The following is an 18421-nucleotide window of genomic DNA, read 5'->3' as shown; positions in this document are numbered from 1 at the left end:
TGCACCTAAAGCTACCCGAAGACAATTGCTGTTGTTCTACTCCTATTAATACCACAGGCAGGTAGCTACAGTATTTACAGTTAGTGTACTGTGTCCTCTGCACAGTGTGCACCTAAATCTACCTGAAGAAAATTGGTGGTGTTCTTCTGATCCTATTAGTACCACAGGCAGGCAGTTGATTCTGCTAGCTGCAGTATCAGTATATATATGTACATCCCAGCTTTGTGCAGCTACATCTCTCTGCAGGCCATTAGTGTGTCTGGAAGGCCAACAAGGAGAGGCAGACAGTCACAAGCCAATAAAAGAGGGCAAGCAGGCTCTGTGTCTAGAGGCAACAGTGCTGGTCGTGGAGACGGTGCATCCTCATCAGCACGTGGCCGTGGGACACGCTTGTCCTTTTTTTTGGCAGCTGGCCATGTTGAGCCGCAACATGCAGAAGACTTGGTAGAGTGGATGACCGAGCCATCCTCATCCTCTCTTACCCAGGCTCAGGGTACTTTGTCTGTCAAAGCAGCTGCCAACGCGGCCTCTTCCCTCGGCTCAATGGCATCAGTCACTCCTTCCCTAGCCCCACCATGTCCTCCTGAGGAGTCCCCCGAACTGTTTGACCACAGTGTTGGGTACATGCTCCAGGAGGATGCCCAGCGTTTTCAAGGCTCCGATGATGGTACCCAGCTAGAGGAAAGCAGTAACATGAGCCCAGAGAGAGGGGGTGCCCAAGAAGAACAGCAATCTGGCAGTCATGTTCCCCCAGCTGCAGCATACTGCCAGCTTTGCTCCAGGGATGAGGAGGGAGGGGATGATGAGGTCACTGACTCCACGTGGGTGCCTGATAGGAGAGAGGAGGAGGAGGAGGCACATCTCCAATGAGGCAGGATGCCCTCCAGGGGCCAGCTTAAGGGCAGCCCACCGACTGCATCACATCGCAGAGCTCCGCATGTGCAGGGCGCTGCTGTCTCTGCACGTTATTCCAAAAGTTCTTTGGTGTGGGCCTTTTTTGAGACGAGTGCATCAGATCCCACCGCTATTTGCAACATATGTCTCAAGCGTGGCCAAAACATCACCCACTTGGGCACCACATGCTTGACCAGACATATGTCGACTTGCCATGCAGTTCGTTGGCAAGCGTACCTAAAAGACCCACACCAAAGAACAAAGGGGACCTCTCCTTGCTGCTCATCAGCTGGGATCTCCAACCCCACTATACCTTCAGTCCTCTCTGAAACCTGCACTGAGAGGAATGAAGGTGTAGAATTAGGTGTGTCACAGCCAAGCACTTGGGGGCAATCTGCTATCGGTGCACCGACGTCAGATTGTGCCAAGCAAATTTCCCTGCCCCAGCTGCTGCACCGCCAAAAGAAGTTCGCTCCCAGCCATCCACATGCCCAGCGGTTGAATGCTAGCTTGGCTAAATTGCTAGCACTTCAACTGCTGCCTTTTCAGTTGGTAGGCTCTGCCCCCTTCCATGAGTTTGTGGAATGTGCGGTTCCTCAGTGGCAGGTTCCCAAACGCCACTTTTTCTCACGGAAGGTGATTCCGGCTCTCTACCGGAATGTGGAAGGCAATGTCTTGGCCTCGCTGGAAAGGCCGGCAGCGGTAAGGTGCATATTACCGCTGATTCATGGTCCAGCAGGCATGGACAGGGACGTTACCTATCTTTCACCGCGCACTGGGTGACTCTTCTGGCAGCTGGGAAGGATGCAGGACAGGGTGCAGTAGTGTTGGAGGTTGTTCCACCACCACGCCTCCAAAATTCTACTAGTGGTGATTCTGCCACACCTCTCTCCTCCACCCCCTCCTCTTCTTCTTCCTCCATGGCCTCTTCCTGTGCTGATTTGTACCCGGAACCATCAGTGCTCTGTAGGCGTTCAAGGGGCTATGCAAGCACGCAAGCACAAAGATGCCATGCGGTGCTTGAGCTGGTGTGCTTGGGGGACAGGAGATTGTCAGCTCTGCAGGGGCAGGTTCAGAGGTGGTTGATGCAATGCCAGCTTACGGCAGGCCAGGAAAGTCAGTGTGCATTTCCGCAGGTCATATAATGCCAGTGCTCGGCTGGCTGACCTCCAAAAGGAATTTAACCTGCCCAAGAACCACCTAATCTGTGACATGCCCACCAGGTGGAACTCAACGTTGGCCATGCTGCAGTGGCTGCACACGCAGCAGAGGGCCATCAATGAGTACCTTTGCAACTATGGCACCAGGACAGGGTCAGGGGACCTTAGTTTTTTTTCCCCGTGCCAGTGGGCTATGATCAAGGATGCATGCACTGTCCTATCACCATTTGAGGAGGATGGTGAGCAGTGACAGTGCATGCATCAGTGACACTGTCTCTCTTGTCCACCTGTTGGAGCACACACTGCATGGAATAATGGACAGGGCACTTGAGGCAGAACAGAGGGAGGAAGAGGAGGACTTCCTTACCTCTCAAGGCCCCCTTTATCCAGACAGTGTTCCTGTGTGCCCGACGATCACACAGGAAGAGGACGAGGACGAGGAGGAGGATTGTGTCAGCATGGAAGTGGAGCCTGGCACTCAGCATCAGCAGCAGTCTTCAAGGGATCATTTACAGTCCGAAGAAACCCATGGACTTGTACGTGGCTGGGAGGAGGTGGCTGCGGATCATGTCGTCCTTAGTGACCCAGAGGGCTCTGGACCGAATGCCTCAGCAAACCTACGCTGCATGGCCTCCCTGATCCCGCAAAGCCTGTGGAAGGATCCTCGTATTCGTGATATCAAGGGGTTGGATGATTACTGGCTGGCAATCCTCCTTGATCCACGTTACAAGGGTAAGGTTGCGGACCTTATCTTGCCGTCGCAGAGGGAGCAAAGGATGAAACATCTTCGGGAGGCCTTGCAGAAAGGTTTGTGCAACGCGTTTCCAGAGCCTGGGAGGTTACAATTTCCTGGTCCTCCTGGACAACGTGTTGCTGAGACTTTGGTCAGTCACAGAAGGAGCGGTGGAGAAGGTGGCCGTTTAAACTATGTGTTCAGACAATTTTTTAGTCCGCAGCCCCAAGATCTGATCGGTTCCAGCAACCATAGCCAGTGTCTGATTCACATGGTGCAGGATTACCTAGGGGCAAGATCAGACTTGGACACCTTTCCCACCGAAAATCCTCTTGGTTACTGGGTCTTGAGGATGGATCACTGGCCAGAGCTTGCACAGTATGCAATTGAGCTACTGGCCTGTTCCGCATCCAGCGTTCTTTCGGAATGCACATTCAGTGTGCTGCTGGAGGCTTTGTAACCGATCACAGGGTGTGCCTGTCCACCGAATCGGTCGCTCGGCTGACCTTCATAAAAATGAATCAGTCTTGGATCACCAGCTACCAAATACCTGATGCTGATGTAACCAATTGATTTTTTTTTTTAATGTGAGGTCCCTTCAAGACTGCCTATGCTGATGCTGAGTGACTATCCTGTTATGCATAGTCACAAACCTCTTCCTCCTCAATTTTCATGCTCATAGTTTGTAAGAACTTTTTTGGTTCTGGGCTCATTCCTGCGCTCCAACTAGAGCATCTGTGAGGGGTTGCAGTGTTGTGGCACCAGTTCCTAAGGCCCAATTTTTCTGCCCCTATTCAAAAGGGACATGTAATTGCAATTCTTGACCTAATATTTCACAGCAGGGCCCATTCCCGCGACAACCAAGAGTAACTGTGAGGGCTTACAGTGTTGTGACAACACCACCACCAAAGGCCCAATTTTTCTGCCCCTGTTCAACAGGTGCATGTAATTACAATTCTTGATATAATATTTCACAGCAGGGCCCGTTCCAGCACCCACCAGGAGTAACTGTGAGGACTTACAGTGTTGTGGCACCAGCACCATCACCACTACCACCACCAAAAGCCCAATTTTTCTACCACTGTTCTACAATGGCATGTAATTACATCTCTTGATCTAATATTTCAAAGCAGGGCCTGTTCCTGCACCCACCAAGAGTAACAGTGAGGGCTTACAGTGTTGTGGCAACACCAACACCTAAGGCCCCAATTTCTGCAGAGTATATAGGCAGGCCCCTACTTTCAAACATCCAACTTACAAACGACTCCTACTTGCAAACGGAAGGAGACAACAGGAAGTGAGATAAAATCTACCCCCAGGAAGGGAAATTCTCTCCTGTAAGAGTTAATATGGGAAAAACGTGTCTCCTCTTCACTGATGCTTTATCACCAATCCTTGTTTCACTAAAAACCCCAAATTTTCAAAAAACATTTGTCATTGGGACAGAAAGTGAGGTGAAATCTTCTGAAGAGGTGCACAGACAGCAAAACAAATGTTACAGGGGTGATAAACCTTCCCTATGTTTCCCAAAAAGCTTAAAAATAGATTTTTTGGCTTGAGCTACACTTTAAAAATGTACTTTCCTTTTTTTAATTTGGGTGCGGGGTTCCCCTTAATACCCATACAAGACCCAAAGGGCCTGGTAATGGACTGGGGGGTGGGGGGTACCCGTGCCGTTTGTCTCACTGATTTTTACCCATATTGCCGGACCCGACGTTACATTAAAGCCGCAAGCAGTTTTAAATGACTTTTATTCCTTTAAAAATGTCATTTTGTGCAGGGACTGTTCTAAGCACAGGAAACACATGCCACATTACAGGCATACTATAGACACCCCCCAGGTACGATATTTAAAGGAATATTTCACTTTTTTTTCACTTTAAGCATCATTAAAATCACTGCTCCCGAAAAAACGGCCGTTTTTAAAACTTTTTTTTGCATTGATACATGTCCCCTGGAGCAGGACCCGGGTCCCCAAACCCTTTTTAGGACAATAACTTGTGTAGCGCCCTGCTTCTTTTGACCAGGCGCTCGCATGTAAATTTAGTTTTTGGCTGAGCTGTAAACAGCTCAGATTGAATGTATATAGTTTACTGGATCTGTTCTGGAATTGAGTTGGCTGTGCAGTTCCCACTGTTGCCCGTAGGTGTCACTGGTACCATGGGACAGTGTGCGAATAACAACTTAGTGAAGTTTTAATGAATATTCTTCTTTCAGAAACAGCCCAGTAGGAGGTTCTTGCTGCTATGCATTCTGGGGGAGAGTATTTATGGGACAGATGCCATGTGCTAGGGAAGAGTTCTTACCTCGTGGCCCTCCAGGCTGGAGGGCTGCGTCACTGCAGCTGTGCAAGTAGACCCAGAATCCTGTCTGGGGCCTACTACCGCAGAGGTGGTCCTTAGGCTGTCTTGCCTGCTAGGAAGAAGCCGAGCCAAGCTGAGGAGATCCAGGGGAGGACCCTTGCTGGAGAGAGCCAGGATGAAGGCTGGTCTCCTAGAAGGGCCTGGTAACTTTTTTGGAGGACGCACCTATCTCTAACCTATCCTTACAGTACTGCCGGGTCAGCTTAATGGTTCTGGTACTGTGAAGAAGCTGTTCTACAATTCAATCAAGGTAACTAACTGTCTGGCTGCTAAGTATGTGAGAGAGACTTATTCAGGCGTATGCTGGCTGCTAAGCCTGTGAGTGAGGCTTGTCCAGACATCTTGCAGGTTGCTAGGTCTGTGGCAGAGATCTACTCAGCCATACAAGGTTTACAGAGAGAAAACTGTGTTTTGTCCTCTATTCTGAAGAGTCTGTAAGTGATCTGCTACAAAAAGGTATCTGCAACTCCCCTTCAACCTCTTTACTGCTACTTCTTTCAAGTTGTTTTTCATTAAAGCATTGGAGAAAAAGAACTAAGAGACTGGTGCATACATTGATGGGCGCAAGTCCCAAGATAGACTTTAAGTTTCTGATATGGTGAACTGTGGGTAAGGGGTGACAGCAAAGACCTAATTTAACTCAGCAGCTCCTTCGGGGGTCAGTGCTACACTTGCATATTAGCCTTTAAAATTAGCACTTTTGATTTAGAATGTTCAAGTCCCATAGACTTTAATGGGGTTCTAAAGTTCGCGCAAACTTTCAGTCCGTTTGCAGGTTCTGGTGTGAACCGAACCGAGGGGGGGGGTTGGCGGGTGTTCGGCTCATCCCTAGTAGACGGAGCAGTTTGGACCAGCAATCGGCAAGGAAAGGATGCAATCTACCTGTCACCCGGCCGCGATCAACAGGTATATCGTGATCAACAGGTTGCTGACCTAAGTCTAGGAGCAGAGAAAATATATGGCCTGGAGTTGAGTGAAACTAGGAGTGCCAGCATGACTGGGGCCTGCAGAAGAGGTGGAGTATTAGTGCATTATTTTGATATGATGCAGGCTGCTTAGCAGATTGAAGAGTTCAAGGCAGAGGGTGTGTCCTGTAGTAGGTAGATAGGAGGGGGGTTGGAAAAGTACAACAAAAGTTGCTTATAAACTGACTATATACTGCATATTCATTATGCCTGTCTAAGCAGCAGGTGGCGCTGTAGTGTTATAGTGTATGGTTATGTTAACTATGCTATAACAGGATGTTTGTCTATCCTTTCTCTATGTACTTGGATGCTCTTTGTTGTTCCTGTGTTCATGTTTCTCCATTCTGTAAAGACATGCATTGATATTTCTCCAAGAAAGTAAAGCCGTATTACTGCATACAACAAGCTTGATGATTTGAATACTCTGCTAACAGGGGGATCATGTCACAGATCAGTCAGAGCTTATCACAGCATCAGACAATTTTCTTCTTTGTTCCTGGACTTCACCTGTAGGAAGAACAAAAGGTTGGTGACTTGGACAACATCCTGTCCCAGCTTAGAGCTGTGGCTGTGGCCAGAGGCCCTGAGTGGCTACGAGACAAACTATCAGACTTATTGCAGAAGCCCAGGCAGGTCTTTCCTGGGCCCTCTTCTAGTCACCCACATGCTAGGAGGTCTAGGCTTCCTGAGCGCTTCATTCTTGAGTCTGGGAGCCCCTCAAGGGACCCTCTGACCCCACCAGCCAAGCACATGCCTGCTTCCCCTCGTGTGCAAGTCGGGCGGAATCCCCGTCTACGGCGAACCCAGGGCGGGAGTGTGTTCATCTGGCACCCACTCTCCTGCCCTCACACCTTCGCAGTGTGGATGGTGCGGCTGGATATACAGGCTCCCTGCCTGTGTCTAGTGCGGCCCAGCGTGGGAGTGGCAGAGCGGCAGGTGTTGGGCAGGTACCGGGAGCGGCCAAGGCCCCCAGTGACAGAAGACACGGAAGGCAGGTTTCCCTGTGTCCAGGAATCACAAAACGTGCACTGTGGATGGAAGGAACCCGGGCGTCAGCTGGTGAGGCTTCCTCCACCCCTCCACCCCTCACAGAGCCAAGCATGGGAGTAAGAGAGGGAGCGCCCTGGGGTACCGATGTGGCGGCGGCAGCTGCTGACATCCTCAGCGGGCGCCCGCCGGACTCTGGGGTCGGCAACTGCACCATGGAACCTGCTGAGGGGAGAGAGCGACAGCACGGCTTGGTGAACAGAGCCGGTCTGAAGGGGTGCTCAGTGGCTCTGAAGATGGTGAACTTCCGCGCACTGCATGGGGATCCAGATCTGTGGCTGGATGTCCTGAGGGATAGAGGCAGCCAGGTGAGCCTTTTGTTTCATGTCCTCTTTCTTGTTCTTATTCTCTCTCTATTCACGGAGGCTTAGTTGACAGCTCAGCAGGGATCGGGTGCGGGAACGTCAGATTCCTCCGGTCAACAGCTGGCGGCGTCTGCGGTAACTACAGCCAGTAAGGCTTTGGACAACAATGCGGTTGACAAAGGAGCCGCCGGGGTTGATGGTAAGGAAGAAGAAAACTGCGATATTGGTTGATTACCCGTACGTTCTCAAACTGGTTGCAGACTTCTGCAATTTTAGTTAGTATCATTGGGGAAAAGGCCCTTGAGAATTGCTCCCCCTTTTTTATTTTGTTATCTCGACTCTGGCGAAGCCCAGTGGGTCTACGGTGGGGTTGCTTGGTTTTGCTATGACGAGCAATTTTGTCAGCGCAAGGCAGTCTGACCCTCTTAACGGTGGGATCACAAAAACGTCATTCTCTGGATGAAACTGATGTCGTCTCCACAGAGTTCGGTTCCTCCCTTACAGGGTGGGGCAGAGGGTGCAGCAGTCTCTTCACAACCTGCCGCAAATTGCAGGGGGTTATGTTGGCAATTCATTGCCGGATTTTGCAAGTTTGGAACCGCGTGCTGTTTCCATCATGACTGTTCAGGGTGTGGAGGGTCTCATGCGCTGTCCAGATGCTTCAAGTAAGGCAAAAGAAAAGGAGGTGACGCTGGAAAGAGGGAAGTGAAGGTAGAAAAGATGGTGCCTTTCCTAAAGCGTTCTTCTAACAGGGAGGCAGCTCGTGTGTTGCAGCTTTGTTTCTCGTAGGGTATTTCTGATACCCTGCCAGTTATAAAATACAAAATTTTCGGTATTTTTTTATTTAGCAAAAAATAAAAACTGCAGAGGTGATCAAATACTACCAAAACAAAGCTCTACTTGTGGGAACAAAATGATAAAAACTTAGTTTGGGTACAGTGATGGATGACCGCGTAATTGTCATTCAAACTGCGACAGCACTGAAAGCTGAAAATTGGTCTGGACAGGAAAGTGTATAAGTGCCCTGTATTGAAGTGGTTAATGAGGAAAAAAAATGAACTTAAATGATTTTACCAAATGGCTGCAATATAACAAAGAGTGAAAAATTTAAGGGGGTCTGAATACTTTCCACCCCCACTGTAGGCCTTCTAAGACCTCATAAGCTGAGGTCGGTTTATTTGTTATGTATTGACTGTATTATATGCATTAAATGTGTTTTGTGAATGTTGTATTTAATGGTTTATAATAAAAAGCTGCTATGGCCATTCGACTCCAAATAAAATGTGTCATCTGGTCATTTTGGAAGGGGGGATTGGTCAAGTGTTGACTGTTTTATAGATAATCAGAGCCTCTGCATTCTGCAGGTCCCTCAGTCATGTATAAATACTTACCTTACTCCTAGCTTCAGTAGGCTCCCTCTAGCATTGGTATAGGTACCCTGTAGCTCTTTTGTAAGGTGCAACTAGTTGCGGTCACACTACTAAATTTACTGGCATTTGCATACAATAAATGAACATGTAGTTTACATGCAGGTCCACAGGATGAATAGCTCTGCAAATTTTTTTCTATAAATACACCCCTTAAAAAAAAAAAAAAAAAAAAAATCTACTTACTCTCTTTAGCTGCAGTATTCCTTCCAGAATTGAAGCATCATCATAATTTCTAATCACAGGCTCAAGGTCCAACAAACATTCTAGTGGCAAAAACAAAACAGAATTAACCTTAAAACATAACTGTTCACCAACCACCCCCATCCTTCCTTCTTCCCCATAGCAGCCAATTAAGAATGGGCTGTTGTTAACACTTGTACCGGTACTACTTACTGAGGAAAGCTGGTCTGTCATTGGGATCAGAGGCCCAGCCACTCTGCATTAATGATATAAATACATCTCGGTGAGGCATGTCTGCAGGGATGCTCTCCTCACTTATGTCTGGCCGTGAACCTTTGGATACACTGAACATGATCTGCATTGGAGTTGTGGCACCTGATAAAATAATCACAGTAATCATTTTGTTATTAAAACTGAAAGTGCCCTCCCAATGGTGGTGCCAGGCGGGTACATGCTAAAGCACCCCTAAAAATACTCCTAACCTCAGAGTACCCCCAATCAGCAGCCACCATAGTCAGAGTCTACATTATTGTTTTCCTTTGATCTATCCTAACTAAAATTCATTGGAACTTGGAAGCATTGGCAGAGGGGTATTAGAGACGTATCTGTGTGTTGTTGGTTCATGGAGTGATCCTGCAACTGTGTTTTTAGACACCCAGCCTGTACCGCCCCCTTATGATGTCATTGACCGAGGGAAGCTGGGTCGATGATGTCACAAGGGGGCAGTGTCACCCGGCGATGTCACCAGGTGGCCTCGTCCCTTAGATGGCTTTGCAGGCAGACGGCGGGAGGCGGAGGTTTTTTTCTGAACCGGAGGGTTTTTTTTTTTTTTCCGGTCGGCAGTGGCGGCGGGCGTCATAGTTGACGATGGATCTGCACTGGGGAACAATTTTTTAAATAAAAGAATTGTCAAAAACTGCTCACTATCATTTTCTAAACTACACGTTTTTTTGGTGAATGAGTAGGGGCGGGATCTGGAGGACCCCTTGTTAAAGGGGGCTTCCAAAATTCTGATTAGCCCCCCGTCCACAGACCTCTACAACCACCGGCCAGGGATGTGAGGAAGAGGACCTTGTATGGTTCAGGAGGTGCTCGCTTGTTCCCCCCTTTCCTGACCTGCTGGGCCGCTCAAATAAGGGTCTGGTATGGATTTTGGGGGTACCCCATGCATTTTTTTTTTAAATTTGGCATGGGGTTCCCATTAAAATCCATACCAGACCCGAAGGGCCTGCCATGGATATGAGGGACCCCCACGCTGTTTTGAAAAAAAAATGTAATTGTCGGCATTCTTTTCACAAGTCGCACACAAATCGCACCCGAGTCACATCTAGATCATGTGGGTGCGACTTTCCTGCAACTTTTGAGGGTTTACATTTGGGTCTATGGCCCTACAGCATGAAAGTCGAACCAGGAGCTACTTTGAAGTCACACTGATATGAACAGTTATCACTGGGAAACATGGGGTGCGAGTTGTCATGTGACTTTGGGGTCCAAAGTCGCATGACAAGTCGCACAAGTGTGAAAGGAGTTTTTAAAAAACTTTTCGGCAGCTGATTTGAACACACTGAGTATGCAACGTCTTTATCTTTTAATTCTTGTGAATGTTCCTGCTGGTGCTATGACCACTCCCCAGCTGCTTCAGGGTGGCTCCTTTCTCTTGCAGCATCCTATAGAGCCACTCTTGCATACAGGGAGTAGAGCTGAGTCTCCCTACACTGTGCATATCAGTAGAAACACACAGTCCTATAGCCTTGGATGGCAAGGCACTCCCCTCCTTCTCTCCCTCCCTTCTTCAAGCTAACAGACTAACAAGACTGCACTGTCCACTGTGCAACTGTATGGCTGAACTTGCATTGCACAGACGTCGCATGTGATCTGCACAGCAATGTGGTGCGAATCACATGCGATGTCTGACATTGCATACGTGTGAGCCCAGGCTTAGTGTGCTCAATGTGTTACACTAAAATGCTGAGGATTTAATACTACTTTGATGGAGTACATAATGAAACAATTATGCATAAGAATTATGCCTTTCATAAATCAACTTTAATAATTCTGCATAGTAAAAGATCTGTGCAGTCTGCAAGGCAAAAAAGGACAATAATTACATTACCTTCATATGGCTGTTTCCTCGAGAGAACTTCCCACATGATAATAGCATAGCTGAAATGGGAAAACAAATATATGCATCAATTATACAGTAAGTAACAACAAAACTTGTCATAACCTGTTGGGTCACGGCAGAAGTGTGAAATCAACGTCCCACACGTGCTGAGTGATAACAAAAAGTGAAGGAGGCCTCAACGAGCCCCTTCAGAATATTTCATTTAACGACCCCTTCTACCCGCTCTCCATCCTGAAACATCCCCCGCAGCAGCCGGCGGGAGAGGAGAGGGGGAAGCTGGCCGCACTGTAAGGGGGAGACAGGGGGCGCCAGGAAGCAGAGGAAATCGTCACCACAGGGGAGGATTAGGGTCTGCCCTTGCACCCCCGGCACACCCTGTGCGCACGCCTATGACTCCAGACTGGTGTACATTCCTTGCCTTATGTGTACAAAACCCATGCAAACACTAATGTACTGTATGTATATGCAACAGTTTAAAGCTGAATTTTATTTATTTTTTTGTTGTTGGATACGGCACCAAAGACATTTGTTATGTGTAATGGTATGTATCCCATTACCTACAGGCAGCTGTCTCTGGTACAAATATTTCCTGCTGTGCCTTTTTTTTTCTATTTTTGTGCTGTGGATTACATGGAGTCAGGGCAGACTCCTAGCCTGACCTGCACCCTCAGTGGAACACACCGAATGGGGAACATAAATCCTGGAGCAGAGACCCTAAAGTCAGTTTTTGCTCCTCCCCTATAACTAATAATACTAATGATAACAATATACCAATAATAACATATATATATATATATATATAATACAATTTACTTATACATATAATAATAATAATAATAATAATTAACCCTCCCCCCTAAACTTCAGCTTTAACCACTTCACGCAAACCACCGTACCTGTACGTCGGTACCTTGACGCTAAATACCGGGTTTATGGCAGCAGCTAGCTGCCATAACCCCGGTATCTGCAGGAATGTCGTGCACTTCTCTTTAAGATAAAAGTGGTCTCTGCGGCAGATTCGCAGCAAGATCAATTTTATCAGTGGTGGGAGAGGGCCCCCCCGCCGTGCTCCGGTTGTCTCCGGTGCTTACCGGAGCCTTCAATAGCGGTGGAGAAGATCACGTCCTTCCCCCTCTGAGCCTGGATGCCAAGTGAGGGAATGATGGCCCCCACTCGGCTCCATAACATTAGATGGCGGAAGCAACGTCAAACGTCACTTCCGCCCAATGCTCTTAAAGGGGAATTTTTATAAAAAATTTTTTATTGCATTTAAAAGGTCCTGTCATGCTTTTTTTTCTATTACAAGGGATATTTACATTCCTTGTAATAGGAATAAAAGTGACCCAATTTTTTTTTATAAGGACAGTGTAAAAATAAAAAATAAACTGTAAAATAAATTTGAAAAAAATTTTTTTAAAGCGCCCGTCCCGCCGAGCTCGCGCACAGATGCGCCCGCATATATAAACGGTGTTCAAACGCCGCGATTGTTAGAGCAAGAGCAATAATTTCAGCAAAAGACCTCCTCTGTGTTTCAAAACTGGTAACCCGTAGAAATTTTTAAACTTCACCTATGGAGATTTTTAAGTGTCAAAGTTTGTCGCCAATCCACAAGTGGGCGCAATTTTGAAGCCTGACATGTTGGGTATCAAATTACTCAGCGTAACATTGCCTTTCATAATATAAAAGTGTGTTTTTTCCCAAAAAATTGCATTTGTAAGACCGCTGCGCAAATACGGTGTGACATAAAGTATTGCAACGACCGCCATTTTATTCTCTAGGGTGTCTGAAAAAAATATATGTAATGTTTGGGGGTTCTAAGTAATTTTATAGCAAAAAAACACGATTTTAACTTGTAAACGTCAAGTGTAAAAAAAATAGGCCCAGTTAAAGTGGTATTAAACCGAAACGCAAACATTTATTATTCTTCAGATTACGAATTCTTAGACATGGTGGCTGCATTTGTTTTCTTTATTAGTTTATCCATTTATTCATTTTCTTTATTAGGCTTTCTTTATTTTATTTCCACCTGGTGAACCTCCCAGTAAGTCTGTTATTTTTTTTTCCTTTGGGATAAAAAACCTTTATCCCAAAGGAAAAAAAAACTGTTGCTGTAACGGCTTATAAATTATTAGGTGGAGTTACACTTGTTAGTGTGTCTTAATCTGCTAGACCATCTAATACTACCCTCCCCGCAGATTAACAATGATTGCTGCCCAAAGGTGCCCCTATGAAGGTGTGGTACTGGCAAGATGACCAAGTGAAAACAGAGGAGCAAAATAAAAGAGAGAAAACATTTAATGACTGGTAAGCTGCAATAAATTACATTTTTGGTTTTGGGTTTAACACCGCTTTAACACCCAGTAATATTTTCAAACATCAGTAAAAAGATTAGTTCAGTCATTAGTTATTATTACCAGATTGACGTGAAACACATATGTCATCCGTGAGCAGGCAGTCATTAGCTGAAGCATTATGACTGTCAGGTTCCCAAATTGCCATTTCTTTCACATTCCCCAGTACAGACAACCCCCGGGACCTTTGTAATTAGTACGTTGGAATAGGTAAAGTTAACAGAGCTCATACTGTATTTCAGCACTAGAAAGTTCTATGGAGTCAGGTAGAGAGGAGAATGGCCACATTTATGTTTTAATATTGTAATAACATATACTTGACCAAACACCAAAAATAAGTCTATTAATTCAGACTTTGTATCAAAAAATAAAAATGATGTATATTATTTCATATAAATAACAATTAAGGTGATAAATTGGGAGAAATCTGTCATACTCCCTTTCCAATTCACTACTCGGTCCAGCCTAATTGGCAGTTTTGATTTAAAGCATCCATCCATCCCCCTCCTCAACAACTGGGGACAACACTATTGAGCTATGAACCTGGATCTAAGCAATACCTTTTATACACACACACTGATATTTTCCACCAAATAAAAAAAAAAATCGGACTGCAGTGTGCTTCTGTGAATATAAAGTTAATTTATTTATGTATTTGTATATTTATACAAAGGCCGAATGTTGGTAGACATTGGCCGGTTAAAAAAACAATGTCCGCCATTCGGCAGGTGTGTATGTCGGTCTGTCGGATGAGCATGCTGGAAAACCAGCAGCCGACCGACTCCAGATCAGCGTTCTCCACCAATGGCAGAGAGCGCTGACCGGAGTGTTCTGGCGGGGGTGGGGCGTCCCCCTGTCAGAGCTGACAGTTTTTTTCTGTTCAACCCAGGAAGAAAATGAATAGTGTGTACTCAGCTTAATACTTGCTTGCTTAGTATTCTTTTATTCTGGGGAATGCAAAAGCATTGGGGGGGGTGTTTGCCCTGTATCCAGCTCTCATAGAATGCAGAACGCAGTCTGTATTTCATGTAGGTTGATAGCCATACCTGTACATATCATGCTTAACGCTCCCTCTGCTGGTATTGACATTGGGCTCATACATTTCAGGGGGCATGTAAATAATAGTTCCTCCAGCTGGTTTGTGATCACTGAAAGACTGTGACAGCATGCGCCATTTTGAAAGCCCAAAGTCAGCAATCTAGAACAAAATAACAAAGCACAGTCAACACATTTCTAATACACATTTTTGTACTATGCAATAGTTTTAGCAAATCCCTTATATATTCAGTGGTCTGTATTATATCTTCAATCTTTGATGGAAATGCAGCCTCACTGGATGCTATTGAATACAAAAAAATAGAGCCTATACTTGTTGAACAATGGAATATCTGGGGTAAGTAGACGTGAATGCTTATCGTCACCTCTCAGAAAGAATTACACATTCAGTGATAAATTATATGTGTTAAGCTTTGAGGCTGGGTTCACATCTCCGTGCAAAGCGGCTCACAGCAGGGGTCCGTGTGTCCCTGCTCACCGTTTCATATCCAATTTTGGTCCGAATTTTTGGCTGCATTCGGGCATGAAATGGACCAGAAGATGCACAGGACCCCTGTGCAATCCACTTCCCAGCCGTCCCAGGGATGTGTGAAACAGCTCTATTGAGAGCTGGTCACAGGCTCCTGACATACAAATTCCCACATCCAATTTGCGATAGTGTGAACCCAGCCTTAAAGGAGTGTCGATCAGTGTTGACACCGGCACCATAGTGTCTCATTGTTTTTCCAAAAAAGATATTGATTAAAGTTTTTGGGGGACATGTGGGAGAATTGTAGTGTTGCAAAGGCTGTTAAAAAAGATAAATATCTCCCCAAAACAAACAGGCAATGAGATATCTTGCCATCCTTAAAAGTGTGTTGTGACGGGGGTCGCTTTGGGTGGGGGGCCTGTGTAACCCAGAATCCCTTTGAGAGGTTGGGAAACCCCTGTTTCAGCTCCCCAGGCCCCTCTTATGTATAAGTAACCCTGTGTCTATAAGGGGCACAGGGTGACTGAGAAAATGATGGACAGCTACTAATGGACATTGAGAATGTGGTTTAGATTACTTCAGATGGGACAAGTATATATTTATCCACAATTTCTCCCAGGAAATATACAAAGACTATTCCTGGTTTATTTGATTCTGAACTATACGTGTTAATTAAAAGAGCTGATCACATTGGCCTCTGTATAATGTAGGAGATGGATAGTCTGCTACTGGTGGTCTCCTGCTATTGTGCGAAGGTGTCCTGATTTTATATTTACAATAGTGTGTATTGTAGTTTGTGAGCTAGTAGGAGACGACCTCTGAGTCACCTAGGCTGGTTAAATGATTAGTTAATTAGCTCATGTTAATTTATGTTTCTGGTTACAGCTTGTATTGTTAGGGTAATATAATCAGGAGGGGGGAACCTACTTTTCAAGTGTATAAAAAGCCTGTATTCTTGCCCAATAAAACATTCCATGTTGCAGTTTTGTAACTGAGCTAGTCTCGCCTGGTTCTTGGTTACAATATGTGGCTGTAATATCTGATATCTCAAGGTCCAGACTGGAGGAAGCAGTGTACTGACGGAAGCACTCAAGCAGAGTGCGACGGGGTTCCCTGACATGCGTCTAAAGTCAAAACTTTTTTCTGTGGTTTGGATAGAGTGGTGAGGAGTAAGAATGCCGTCCAGCTTTTATTGCTGTCTATGTCCCCATTAGGAAGGTTCATATTTTAAGGTTGCACATGGGACTTTCGCAGGAGCTGCACCAAACAAAAATAAGTCAACAAATTCTAAAAAAAATATAAACTTTTTTTGAAATACATAATAAAAGATCTTAGAAAAATATAATATGTGAGATTTCTCATTCTTTGGGGATTGAGCTGCACCATTATTCATTGTACCATAGTCTCTGTTAATGCTTCCCACTAGGAAGGGTCGCTCCTGTATTTGTCCTGGTACAACCATCACCGGGACTAATAGTGAGGGATAAAAATGCAAAATTCAGAACTGCTTCCAGCAAAGCAGTATCATTATAGTAAATCTTCAAATTGGGGGCATTTGTTCCAGTAACAACTGTCTAAAAGGGCATTTCTTTCTTTTTAGGCTTCATGTACATTTTAACTACTTTGACCACCGGCCGCGGAAAAATGCAAAATGCGGCAAAATTGTGCCGTGATTTTACCGCGACTTTGCGCGTTTTGCGGCCAGCGGTCAAATTGTTCTTATCCTGAACACGATTCTTACATGTTCAGGAGACGGAGGTTGAGGTAGGTTGAACCTCCTCTAACCTCAGCAGCTCCTAAACCATCCTAAAAGCCTATGTGTACATGAACACAGGCTTTTATGGAGTTGAGTTTAGGAGCCTTGGCAAAAAAATGACAAACCCAAGTTTAGGAGCTGCTAGTGTACTCCCCTTATGGAGATTTCCTCTCACTTCCTGTTGTGTTCATGGGAAAGAACAGGAAGAGAAATCTTCCCAATGAGCCAATGAAAGCAAAACAGTAACCAAAACATATTCTGATGTGATATAATATATATGACACCCATACAAAACTTCCTTCTCTTTTCTGAATAAAAGAGAAATCTTACAACGAATAGTAAAATCCCCCAGTGCCATAATGAGGGCCTGTAGAAGGCACGTGGTATTACTTCCTAGAAGGCTGAAAATAGCACGATCATATGTGTTGCATATTCTGCTTGCTTAATCTTGTGACCATTGCTTATCAGGCCAATATGGCTATCATAATGAATGTTTGAGATGTATTGCCTCAGCAGTGGACATTTTGTCTTAGTGGAGGACACTTTTGAGAATTCGCTGGAGGACATTTGAAATCTCAGTCTAGACTAGAGAATATGTTTGAAATGTATTATACCCATAGACCTGAGATAAGTATCTCCCAAACAGCAAACTCTAGACACCATTTCATATCTGTGTTACTTTCAGATGGCCCTGAGTGCCCTTTTTGTGGCCCTACGGAACCTCAATCTATTGATACTGTTCCCTTTAGAGCCTCAGAGCTGTTAGGCCAGGACTCCCCCTACCTGCGGGGACATGAACAATGGATGGATGATGGACAAGGCTTTTGCATTGTTTATTTAAATACTCACATTTGTACAAAGTGACATTACCTTAGCATGAAAATCATCGTCCAGCAAGATATTTGGAGTCTTTAGGTCATGGTGCAGTAATGGGGGAGTCAAATTGTGTAGAAAATTGACTCCTAGTGCAATTTCATATAGAATACGGAACCTTAACGGCCATACAATTTCTATTGATGGGCTTTCCTAGAAAAAATACAATCATCACAAACAATAATACTGTGTTACAACCATGCATTGAGTATTACAGCGTTATTCCAAAGCCCCCCGTTCCCCCCAAAAAATGTTTCGTTTTGGACAGAGTAGGGGAGAGCTAAAATCCCTGTCATGTTTTTGCTTCTGTTTGGGACCCCACTGTTGAGATTTTCCTTTCCTTCCTTTCCCTGTGATGCCTGTACAGGAAATAAGAGGATGTGCCCACCAGAAGTTCTAAACATTCCCCGCTCTACTAAGAATGTGTTTTTGTTGTAATCTGCATCGCTGTGTGAGAGATTTTACGACAGTTCCTGTTCTGACAACAAGTGACAGGAAATCTCCCCAGTAAAAGCAAAGAAAGAAATTAAAACCTGACTCCAACCCTTCTCTGCACTATCTCAAAATATATAAAATTTCACTTTAAAGTATAACTAAAGGCAAAAATGTGTTTTTAATTTTTGAATAAAGTGGAGCTGGATTAGAATACTCAGTTTTTATTGCTGTCTGTGCCCCTGTTAGGAGATTCACCCTCTCTATTTGTCCTGTTTACCA

General features: G+C 45.3%; 1 protein-coding gene across 3 annotated transcripts in view; it reads right to left on the bottom strand.

Annotated features, from left to right (window-relative positions):
- RIPK2 (receptor interacting serine/threonine kinase 2) overlaps positions 1 to 18421 on the bottom strand; it is a 78490-nt gene that overhangs the window by 21911 nt on the left and 38158 nt on the right. For all 3 annotated transcript variants that reach the window (XM_073631922.1, XM_073631920.1, XM_073631921.1), the window contains exons 3-7: positions 17705 to 17860; positions 14600 to 14751; positions 11191 to 11240; positions 9291 to 9452; positions 9081 to 9160 (exon numbers count right to left, since the gene is read on the bottom strand). In XM_073631922.1, the coding sequence (XP_073488023.1) occupies positions 9081 to 9160; positions 9291 to 9452; positions 11191 to 11240; positions 14600 to 14751; positions 17705 to 17860 (600 nt within the window). The remainder of the gene's footprint in view (positions 1 to 9080; positions 9161 to 9290; positions 9453 to 11190; positions 11241 to 14599; positions 14752 to 17704; positions 17861 to 18421) is intronic.

This window comes from Aquarana catesbeiana, linkage group LG05 (assembly GCF_042186555.1).
Source record: "Aquarana catesbeiana isolate 2022-GZ linkage group LG05, ASM4218655v1, whole genome shotgun sequence".
In the NCBI taxonomy this organism is placed as follows: domain Eukaryota; kingdom Metazoa; phylum Chordata; class Amphibia; order Anura; family Ranidae; genus Aquarana; species Aquarana catesbeiana.
Note: the sequence above shows the minus strand (reverse complement) of the source record. Positions and strands in the feature narration are given on the sequence as shown.